Source organism: Alosa sapidissima, chromosome 2, assembly GCF_018492685.1.
Source record: "Alosa sapidissima isolate fAloSap1 chromosome 2, fAloSap1.pri, whole genome shotgun sequence".
NCBI lineage: Eukaryota > Metazoa > Chordata > Actinopteri > Clupeiformes > Clupeidae > Alosa > Alosa sapidissima.
Window position 1 is genome coordinate 29,675,715 of NC_055958.1, and position 11,792 is coordinate 29,687,506.

At 42.8% G+C, this 11,792-nt stretch overlaps 1 protein-coding gene across 5 annotated transcripts in view; it reads left to right on the forward strand.

Annotated features, from left to right (window-relative positions):
* The first annotated feature begins 61 nt into the window (after window positions 1-61).
* The window catches only part of si:ch211-168k14.2 (phospholipase D1), a 29,979-nt gene continuing 18,248 nt past the window's right edge, over window positions 62-11,792 (forward strand). For 4 of the 5 annotated variants that reach the window (XR_006030195.1, XR_006030196.1, XM_042084442.1 and 1 more), the window contains exons 1-11: window positions 62-613; window positions 5,302-5,488; window positions 6,452-6,582; window positions 7,256-7,401; window positions 8,059-8,176; window positions 8,380-8,445; window positions 9,218-9,276; window positions 9,541-9,633; window positions 10,347-10,499; window positions 11,051-11,200; window positions 11,586-11,669. Coding sequence is in view for 3 of the 5 variants with exons in the window: in XM_042084442.1 (XP_041940376.1) it covers window positions 5,329-5,488; window positions 6,452-6,582; window positions 7,256-7,401; window positions 8,059-8,176; window positions 8,380-8,445; window positions 9,218-9,276; window positions 9,541-9,633; window positions 10,347-10,499; window positions 11,051-11,200; window positions 11,586-11,669 (1,160 nt within the window). In the remaining 2 variants the exon portion in view is untranslated. Of the gene's footprint in view, window positions 614-5,301; window positions 5,489-5,541; window positions 5,814-6,451; window positions 6,583-7,255; window positions 7,402-8,058; window positions 8,177-8,379; window positions 8,446-9,217; window positions 9,277-9,540; window positions 9,634-10,346; window positions 10,500-11,050; window positions 11,201-11,585; window positions 11,670-11,792 lie in introns of those variants that run through there. The other variant, XM_042084443.1, reaches the window with a different exon arrangement.

Below are 11,792 nucleotides of genomic sequence, written 5' to 3' on the forward strand. Positions count from 1 at the left end.
ATGCCGTAATCCCGCCGTTGATGGTCTGACTTTCTCTCCCACTGAATCGCTGACACATCACTAACGCACACACAGTTCTGTGACCCCCTCACTTTGCAACACAAATACCATTCAATCCACTCCTCTGCCACTCTCAACAGACCGCATTCAACTGAGCAGGGTCTCTAATCAGAGCTGACATCATAGAGATTAGCTTCTGCCCTCCGATTCCTGGTACAGGAACCTCAATGCAAATACGTACACACACACACACACACAATGACAGAGCACAACGGTATCAATGGGAGCTTTGACCGCCCATTCAGGCTGGGCCCTTGTTTCTCCTTCATTTGAATGATACATTGTATCGGAACAGAGGCTGGTTACTATTGATATAAGTGACACAGTTCCACAGACTGGATGCAAAAACATTGAACCTGGACTTGGCTTGACTACTGGTAGCCAGCTTTCGTTGCCATAGAGACTAATAAAGCAAAGTGGAGCTCTGAATCATAGATGGGACATCAAGAGGGGGAGAAAGTGTGAAGCAAGAAGCTTGTGTTTCCTTAGCTCTGTTCAGAGGGACTGTGTGGCTGTGCTTACTGGAATACATTATACTAAAGTCACAGATAAGGTAAGATTTAACTCTCTCTCTCCCTTTCTCTCTCTCTTCTCTCTCTCTTCTCTTCCTTGCTCTTGTTTACTATAAGGGCTCTCATCCGTTCCATTTGTCCTTCTCAACATGTCTTGATCTTGCTTCATCTGTGTCCTTATATACCTGCCTGTGTACCTGCAATGTATGCATTTGTGATGATGTCTGAATGTGATGTAATAGATGAATTTGTGACGATGACTGACCTGGCTTCTGATTGGGGTTGATGAGCCCCACCAGTGTAAACGTGTCCTCCCAATGTATGGTTAATGAACCCAATGTATGGTTAATGAACCCAATGTATGGTTAATGGCTCTACAGTCCCTCTGTCGTGACTTGGGGATGTGCGCCTAGGACTAATTACTCTGCAAACACAAAGAGTACATTGTCATTATGGCATTTAAATAGCCCCCTCAAAACATATTATGCTGTGTCGTCTCACTCATATGGTTTAATTTAAAGTACACAAGACAATTGTGGCTAGTGAGCTTGTGGCTAGTGAGATATCAGATCCCCTTGTGTGTGTTTCCAATCTACCTAGCAATAAAGGCTTCATTATTTAAATGCAAGTGAACTGTGGTGAAGATTTCTGTGATATTTCATGGTTATTTGCACCTTAAGAATCTTACTGTAATAATATCCATCTCAGGCATGGCATGCATTTTTGTTCCTGATAAGATACTAGAAGGCTTTGAAATATTTTGTCTGCAAATGATGTTCAGTTCCATCTTTCCTCATGGGTTCAGATTTAGATCAAGTTTCATAATATTTGAGCTGAATATATCAGAAGCTGAGTTACAAATGTAAGAGGCTACATCTCTTCTGGAGGCCAAGACAGTACATGTCTTTTTCACTTTAACTTCTCCAATGTATCAGTCATAACACCACAGAAACCAAAAGCCTACCTTCAAGCTGTGCATATAAATAATTTGCTCACAAATTGACGTAACAACCATAGGATGAAATGAAACATAAAATGAAATTACATTAGTAGATGTGAATGCTGGTAGCACAGACTTGAGTGTAGAGGTGATAAAGCAGCAGTACTGAGATTTGGCCTGAAACTAGAGAGTTGACTACCTACAAGGCAAATGCTGCACATGCTCAACACAATTGATGTGAAATCTAGAAACATGTCAAAAGAAGCAAGTGTGTGCAGAAGACTGTGTTTGTAGAGAGGTTTGTAAACAACTCTACCAATCAACTGGTACACTGGAAAAAGACTGAATTTAAACATTTTGAGATGTATGTGCCTATGCATGTGGAACACCTAAAGCCTCTAAGTTACAGGCTACAGTATTTTCAATGGAGCAATACAGAGCTGTCAAAGCTATTTACAAAGCTATGCTTCACTTGATCAATACAATGCAATTGTTTGTTGACATTTCAGTTGTTACACATTACTGAGCCTGGGAGACATTTTTGTTTACCCTCAGGGCTGTCAGAATGAAAAGCTATAGATTATGTGTTTACTATTATAAACTTATAATATTACTATAGAACAATATTTACAATGATCTTCTATACTTCTTAGTTTGGGCTTAGATATGAATTTCTTGCTCTATAAGCACTTAAATGCATGAAAGGTGTGCAACTTGCCATAAGAAAAGTATTCATCAATACATGACATACTGTATTACTAAACTAAGAGGCTATATGCATCTAACCCAGTCTCTTCCTTGGTCAAAGGAAGGAGTCAAATTTCATTATCTTGGACTGCGGGGGCCTTACAAGAATGCACTAACAAGCCATTTGAAGGACTGGTTACGGTGATGGTGTGACTTTTTTACCAGCCTACAGCATGCCGAGTGGCTTTCAAACACCAAAGTCGGTCTCATTATTATCTAATGAATCTGAATGTGATGAGCCAGCGCGACGCGCTGTTGCCAGGGGGATAGAGGGTCTGGTGTAGACAGACTGCATGTGCTACGTCAAGTATAGGCACACAGCTCCTTTGAAGCTAATTTTCTTAAGTGCCATTCACACAAAGCATGGCAAATAAATGAGGATGCCATGATACAGTGTTGCTGTGCACAGTTGGTTTGAGTGACTTGAGGTACTGTGGTAGATCACCAACAAAATGTTATGTAAATACTTTTATAATTAAATGAGATCCACCATGGGTGTACAGAGCACATAATTTGCATACACACCAACCATATAACATCATAGATAAGTATTAACCATGACATTTGAATTCAAACGAACCCTATGTGCTTCTGTGATATGGGAACGTTGAGGGAACACAGTTCCCAGTAGTCAGGCTTAAGACCTAGTTTGCGGGCTGCGCCAGAGGCCTGTTTGGCCCTGCTGCTCTGCCGTAGCCTCGGGCCTCTCGGCAGGGCCATTAGGGAGATTCCTCGTCTTGGTGTAGCAATGACAGGTGAAACGGAGCACAAAATCCCAGAGCCGGGAAAAGGCCCCTTTCCACACCACATCTCTCTCTCTCTCTTTCTCTCTACAATTTCCCTCCCCCCACTTGCGGTCTCTTTCTCACACTTCTCACACTCTTAAATGCCTCATACTACTACCTACCACATTCTGCAGTTATTTAAGGTTTAACCAAGTGCTTGGATATCCTTTCAGGTCACATGCAGGGCAGAGGCCTCATTCTGTCTTTCGCTCTAGGAATTCTGTTCTATATCTGAGTGAAATCCAAGCGGTATCGTCATGAAACTAAAACAAAATCCAAGCCCCACAAAAAAGCTTAAGTGGGCAAAAATGGACTAACATTGCTGGTTTTCTATTGCCAAAGCCTCTTCCTCAAACTAAAGTTTGGATGTCTAGCATCCAAGTCAACAATGAATGACAGTAGGCCTAATGAGTGAATGCGTGGCGCCAGTGACACTTATGTATAAAACCCTAGACAAATGCACGAGTGGAAATGAAACGGGATTCAGCTCTGTGTTCTGTCCCTCACGGTAAAAGCACAGAAGGCGCCATTGTCTCCCCCAACATTGCGTGATATGAGCCCCGGTTTATCATTTTCATGCCATTTGACCCTGACCTTTCCATTCTTTTGTCATTACATGTGCCGTCAGACTGAGCAAAATCAATGTCCGTCACCCTTTGCGTGATCACAAGACATTACGTCCCCATGTTCTCTGATGACCGGCCTGTCACTTTGCATTTGGGGCATTGGCGCCAGTGCTGGTGATGAGAGCAGATCCACCTCATTAGCGCTGGCTTCCCTCAGTGTAAGTGATGCAAATAGCACGCCAGCCTGGCATTATGCTAACAGAGCGCAGCAGATATGAAATCCATACTTCATGCATTTTGCATGTGGGGGAAGCAATTAGTTTGTGGGCAGGGAAAGATGGGAAGAAAATACTATGACAACATGGTTGCAAATGCTTTGTTGGTTAGTTAGTTAACCACAAGGGCTGGAAACAAATATGAATAACACATTTTTGGACAAACATGAAATTTAGATTTATTTTTTGGTCTGGAGGAGGGAAAAGCACGTGAGCAGTATCTGAACTAGGAAGAGACAGAAGCAGAGTGTGAGGTAAACATTAAATTGCTTACTCAAAAAAAAGTTTGATTCTGTAAAGAGAAAGATACACACTTCTGCTCCATCACATGAAGATGGGGTCTGAGCACACCAGACACAATGAAAAGATTGAAAAAAAATGGAAGGTTGAAGTTTGAAAAATAATGGGTAGGTAGGTGTATGTTTGAACAAAAAAAACAAGGCGGAGGCTTGGCATGATGCCATGAAGTGGGAATAATAAAATAAAATAAAAAAATCTGACTATTGGCCCAACATTTTTATGACCAACGCGCAGCGAATCGGCGGTCATATAGGTTTAGTCAGTTAGTCAGTTTTTTCTTTTTTTTCTTTTTCGCATGTCCAAATTTCCATCAAGGATTCCCGGGACACTGAAAGACCGGGGTAGACGAAACTTGGTGGCCATGTAACCCCATATGAATAGCATGGAACCATCATTTTTCGTTTTGATCTGTAGCCCCCCTGCTGGACTGCACCCCCCGAAAGGAGGGTAGGGCAGACACAGTTTTCTGTGAATATCTCAAGAGGACCATTTTTAGGAGGACCATTTTTTTTGTATGTTGATCTCAAGGGGCCATGTCAACCCATTCCATGTGCAAGATACACACGCACACACATACATTCACAGTAATCATACGTATGACACATACTCACACAGTAGACATATGTACGCATGCATGCACTTGCACAAACACACATACGCAGGCAAACACACAAGCACGCACACACAAACACACACACACACACACACACACCCACACACATAAACATAAACGTGTACACGCACACATGCACACAATTCAAGAATTTCTCAGAATTATGAACAGGCAAGATGGGGGTGGGGTTGTATAAAATGAATTTTACATGTGAAATCTATGAACTAATCATGTTTTGGTACTTGTTGTCTAGCAGATACCAGTGAGAATTGAGTGTGGATAATGCAATTTAGTGAGACAGTTAGAATCATATAGGCATTTCAGCGTGATTTATTTTTGTGGAAAAAATGTGCTGGACTGGGCGGCGGTCATATTTTGTACCGCTCTGCGGTACATCTAGTATTTTGTAATAATGATAATCCATGTAGGTGTTATTTGCAGATGATCACTTGTTTGTTTGTTTTTGTTTTTGTTTGTTTGGGTGGTGTTGTGTCCCCCTGCAGATGGGTGTGTGTGTGTGAGGGGGCAGGATGCTGACGCAGAGGTCCAGACAGGGGCCACCCCCACTGGAGCGGCTGGAGTCGGTCATGAGCCAGTTCTCAGACAGCCTGGACCAGTACGACCTGCCGGACGACACCGATGAGCTGGACCTTGGCTGCCATGCCGACCACTGTGATGGAAAACAGATGGGTCAGAAAGTCTCCACAAAAAAACACACTCAGCCTACACGCATATACACACACCTCCTCAAGTAGATACACCCCACCCACCCATACACACACAACCTACACTATATACACACACACCCAACACATGCACATACCCATCCACTTCCCATCTCTTCTGACCGACGACCAACTCCTTTTTTTACGAATTCTTAGTAAAAATGGCTCATTGACCTGAAAGAGCAACTTTGCTGATTGCTATCCTTAAAACCTCACATATCAACACCTTGCATCAGCTGGACACTGCTAACCGCACTGGTTCTTGGGAAGTCTACACCAGTGACGTGGAGGTTTGTGGAGTTGTACAGCAGTAGTGCAGTGTGAGAGCGCGGGGTGGTGGGATACTCCAGGAGAACGAAAAGCATTTCTTTGAGCTTGGGCCCCTCAGTGTCCACCTCTGTTGCCCTGCGTGGGTCACCCCCTCCAGCCCTATTACTTTGGTATTCCAAAGGTTACATGGTCAAAAATGATCAGCCTTGCAGCGGAGAAGCTGAAATTCCACTCTTATCAGCTGTTGCAACACTGGAAGGCACAGACGAACATTTGAAGAGTTCAGATGCAAAACCCTCTAAATCCGTCTGACCACTTTTCTTTTAAATGAGCATTTAAATTCAGGCTCCTATAGGTTTTTGCCTATAAATCGATATTTTAGACCAGGAAGAGAGTGGTATTTAGTGGGTTTAGAAGTTAAATTATTTGATTAGCGTATACTATGTGTGGAGAGCATCCCCTCACCATCTTTATCTCATTTTTGACATAGGTGGCATTTAGAGGCTTTTGCATCTGAACCCTTCATTTGTTATTGAAACAGTTTTATGTAGACCCTTCCTGCTCCTCTTTCTGATAAGTTGATTTGTTCACCACTATGCTGCTTTTTGGGGACTCCATTTTAACAACCTGTGCTATTTGTGTTGTGCTTCTTTTCCAGAGTCCGGGAGCATTCCTTTTCCCACCATATACAACTTGCTCCCCTTCAAGTCCATGGACAGCGCTGTGTTTGTGGAGGAGGTGCCTGTATTAGTGCGAGTGACGGAAGTGGAGCGCTTCACCTGTACAAGGGTGTGCTGTTTGTTCACCTCAACACAGAGAACATATTAGTGCTGTCAGCTTGTGGTCTTTTGATCCTTGTTCTGGGCACTCTGCATTATACAAATAGCACAGTAATACGTCATGTAGTATTTCTTTATTAGATAGACAGTAAAAAAAATAGTATACTTTTATTGTGGAGTCACAGTCTTTAACATGGGCGGATTATGAACTTTCGGGCCCCTGGGCTCAGATGTATTAAGGGCCCCCCATTTATTGTCGTATATGTGGGAGGGGGGGTTTGGGGGTCTTCCCCCAGAATTTTTTTAATTTGTTTGATGTGATTTCTTGTATTCTGGTGCATTTTGGGGATGGCCAATACTAAATCAGAATGACAATATGAATCTAAATCAGAGTCATAGCCTACATCCTGATTTGTTGATATTGAGGCAATGATTCCATGCAAAGGCTTGGGCTTCAGAGCCCCCTGACCCCTTGGGCCCCTGGGCCTGAGCCCGGTAGGCCTGTGCAGTAATCCATCCCTGGTCTTTAAATCAGATTTAACCAATGATTTGGTCTGCAAAAATGTCTAACATGACTTAGAAGAGTTAAAAACCATATAAGAAGCTTAAACAACACAGATGCCTGAAGAGTCCACCCATGACATAATTGGTTAATTAGAGATAATAATGTGATTGCCACACAGGTGTTGAACCCTAACCTGTACACCATTGAGCTGAGCCATGGAGAGTTCACGTGGAAAATCAAGCGGCGCTTCAAACACTTCCAGGCTCTCCACCAGGAGCTGCTCAAGTTCAGGGCCCTGCTCAAGATCCCTCTGCCAAGCCGCATGTGAGTAGTGTTACCATATTCCAACAGATACAAGGAACCACACACACACACACACACATAGACACAGATATATAGAGACACACACACACACACACACACACACACACACACACACACACACACACACACACACACACACACACACACACACACACACAGTCATTCACTGTGCAGTGTAATATGTTCTCTAATCCATTATATCTTGTATAACACCTGCAAACATACACTTACATAAACTGACACTCTCTCTCTCTCTCACACACACACACACACACACACACACACACACACACACACACACACACACACACACACACACACACACACACACACACACACACACACATTTTACTGTGCAGTGAAATACGAAATAGGTGTTCTGACCCATTGCATCTGGTATTGGTGAGTGTTTTCATGTTCCAGGTTAGTGTGCTCAATTTCCCACAGAGGTGACACCTTCGCTCTTTCCACGGCAGCAGCCCAAATAGAAAATAGCTCGCAGCTCTTTCCCATTTAACTGCGCTGATTACAGAACATTCAGGGGCAAATGAAATCAGTGTGTGTTTCGCAGATGAGCTGAGCTGATATGACATCTGGCGCTCTGACTTGCGGCTGCCGCTGCTTCTCTCTCTCCTCTGCTTCTCCTTTTTTACTCAGACACTTGGTGAAACGGAGATCGTTCAAAGGCCACAAGCACTTCCAGGGAGGCCATATTCCCACACTGCCTCGGAGGCCCGATGCCCTGGTCAAAGAGGAGCAGCTCGTCAGCAGGAAGGTCAGTTTTTTTTTTTCTGTGGATACTTTTTTCTTCTGATAGTGCTGTTCTGTCCTAACTTAGGCCTTAATGGGCTGTATTATCCATTCTTCATTATCCATTCAGATTCAAACCAAAGAGGAGTTGTCTCAAGGAAGTCAACAAGGAACTGGATATGTATTGAAATGTCAGTTACCCATGCACTTCAAAACATTTCATTTTAGATGCAGCTAGAGGACTATCTGAGGAACATATTGAAAAGGTCTTTGTATCGGAATCATCCAGCAACAGTAAGTCATCTACCAGCTCATGAAATGACCACTAGGACTTCCTCTGATTCAAACTTACTTACTCACATGTTAGTTGCTAACTTGCTTGTGAATTGACAATGACTTGTGAAGTATATATATATATATATATATATATATATATATATAAATATACATTTTTACCTGTCTTTCACAAGACTGAAATATCCTCCACTTGATTTTTGAACTTTTTTGTTTCGACAGTCATTCTTTCTTTTGAAAGATTTTTTGAAAAGACTTTTTGAAGCCTGTGTGCCCTGTGTGAGTCCATCATGCTGTGCCTCTCCTCGTTAGAGCAGCCCCCTCTCCACAGCACAACCCCCCCTCTCCCCCCCCCCTCTCCCCCCCCCCCCCCCTCTCTCTCTCTTTCTCCACAAACCATCTCTCACTGCACATAGATGCGCACTGCTAGACTCCTAATTATGCTTCATTTACTGAACTAATTGAAAACTACCTGGATCAAGGAAATGTTATACCATAGGCGGATATATATCTTGTAAAAGTTTAGAACAACGAATAAATAAAAGGAAAAGAATGAAAAGCCAACTGTTAACCTTATACATTTGGGGTATTTTGGAGGAAGTGTACCAACTCGTACTTTGGGACGGCTGCTAACTTGGGAGCTTTGACACAGATATCTATATTCAGTGTGGAAAAAAACTTGATTATTCAGCACATTTAAATCTATTCCCCCTTGAGCAGATTCACAGGCATGATAACCTGATGATGCCTCACATTTGTGTTTGTTTTTCAGCTTGAATTCCTGGAAGTAAGTCAGATCTCATTTATCCAGGACCTGGGACCAAAGGGAATGTAAGAGCAAACCCAAAACAGTCATAATTATGTGAGACTCTGTTTCAAATGGAGGCCCTTTCACAATGGGCTTCGACCCCGTACTGTAGAGGGCCAGCCTTGGGAGATAGCATCAGAAGGAAAACAGTATTCCGTCAAGTCGTCCAAACTCTGTGCCTAGTTGTATGTTTGTCTTGACAAATTTCTAAGATCTCCACCCACGGAGTTTGATGTTTTGTTGTGTTTTTGTTTTCCTAAAAAAAAAAAAAAAAAAAAATGATACAGTGAAGGCCTGATATTGAAGAAGTCTGGGGGCAATACGTTTCCTGTGTGTTACTGGTGTGGCTCCAACAGCGTGTGCTATCGCTGGTCCAAAAGGTGAGAATATGCAGTGCTATGCAGCACCCAACCAACAGCTGGTTCCCCAGTCTTGGGGGTATAAAATACAGCACAATACAGTATGATGCCAGTTTGTTGTAGGTGCAGCTCCAACAATGTATAAACTGCCCTTAGATATATTCACTAGCTTGTCTACTACAGTGCCTCTCACAAAGTTTATGGCAGCAATCTGTTTTTGTTGCACACTGTATCAATGTTTTGAATGCAATCAGAATATATTGCCCGCCATCAAATGTCTTCTTACGCAAGTAAGAGTACAGTGCAAACAGTGTGTTGGGTGAAACACAGATAAACGTGCCTGTATGTTGTGGTGTGGTCTTTCATCTGACCTCTGACACAATGGCTGCTTGGAATGGGAACAGGTTTGAAACAGATAGGGGGAGGATAACACACGCTCGCACTGAAGTATTTTCATCTGCGGTGGGGCAATGTTTTTGTTTCTGTTTAATGCCCGGGTTAGCATTACACTTGCATAACTCTCACCGCTCGCAAGAAAGCAAACATCTCTGCTCCGACCCACGCAATTGAATTTCTCCCTCCGTCACTGGCCTCTCTGGAGCACGGGGGTCAAAGCTTCTCTTTTGTTGCCAATGTTTATTTGGTAATGACCTCTTGTTTTCCTGTCTTTCTCTCACTCTCTTTCTTTCTCTCTCCATCTCTCTCTCTCATGTGACGGCCGCTTCGTGTTTCAGATGGCTGGTGGTAAAGGACTCTTTTCTGCTCTACATGAGGCCTGAGGATGGCCAGGTGGGGACCGTGATCCTCTACGATAAGGGCTTCCACATCAAAATCGGCACCCGCGAGACCGGAGTCAGGCACGGAGTCACCATCGAGAATCTCTGCAGGCAGGTCCAAGAGAGCCCCCTTTCAGAACCATGTTCTGCCTTTCATTTCTTGCCATGTGGGCTGTGCTTATCTCTGCTGACAAATATATAAATGTGAAATGGTTCTTCATTTATAAAAGGTTTCTGGGGCTCTCGATGGAGTAAATCTTGTGTCACCTTAAACCGAATTTGAATATGTTGTATTTGCATTTGAATTGCTGCATTTGAGCAATTGTAGGCTATTGGAAAAAATGAATTTGAATAGTATATGTTGAATGAATTAGATTGGAACTGAATCCAAGTCACCTTGAAATTGAATTTCACGTTTTGAAATTGAATTGTGAGAACTGAGTGTGAAAGTTCAAAGAGCGTAATTTTCAGTCAGGATAATTTATCTATCAAAGCAAATCATTTCAATTTCAAAATATTATATTCAATTTCAAGTTGACTGGGATTTTTCCAATACAATTGCTCAAATTCAGCAATTCAAATGCAAATACAACATATTCAAATTCGGTTTAAAGTGACACAAGTTTGACTCCATACTCTCTGTGATGTGGTCTATTTTATAGGGCGCTCACCATCAAGTGCTCCACGTACAGGCAGGCCCGTTGGTGGGGTCACTCCATCGATGAGTTCGCACAGAGGTATGGGCAGGACTTCCTCAGGGAGAACCGACATGGTTCCTTCGCCCCCGTCAGAGAGAACACTACAACACAGTGGTGAGTAGAGAGGCCTCACACCTACCACCATCATCATCATCATCATCATCATCACAATTATCTTCATCAATGTTCACCTTATACCCACTATTTTTCAATTGCCATTGCTTTGTCCACAATTCTTTGCACACTGTGTGCACAATATTTGCACAAATATTCTTCTATGAAAAATATGATCTCTCTTGTACCATTAAGGGATGTTTCCCCTACGCTGTGTATCAGTTGTTGAAAGCATATGCTGAATGAACATCTAGTAGTCACATAGTCTCTTTTTAGGCGGTCACATAAGATAATCTACTCTTACGTCCACTTGAACATGAGCACATTCAGGAAATATATCTCCATATATGATTTTTATCTGGCTTACCGCATGTTTCTCCTGAAGGTTTGTCAATGCCGCTGGTTACTTTGATGCCATTGCGGATGCCCTAGAAGGTGCCAAAGAGGAGATCTTCATCACAGCCTGGTGGTAGGCCTCCGCTTAAACCCTCCATCAGCCAGCGCTCCATGAGAGGGACCGCCCTCATGCCCTAAATGGTTGTATTACAGCACCATTCATTCTGCCAAATTGCAAAAGATAGGTTAAAATGTT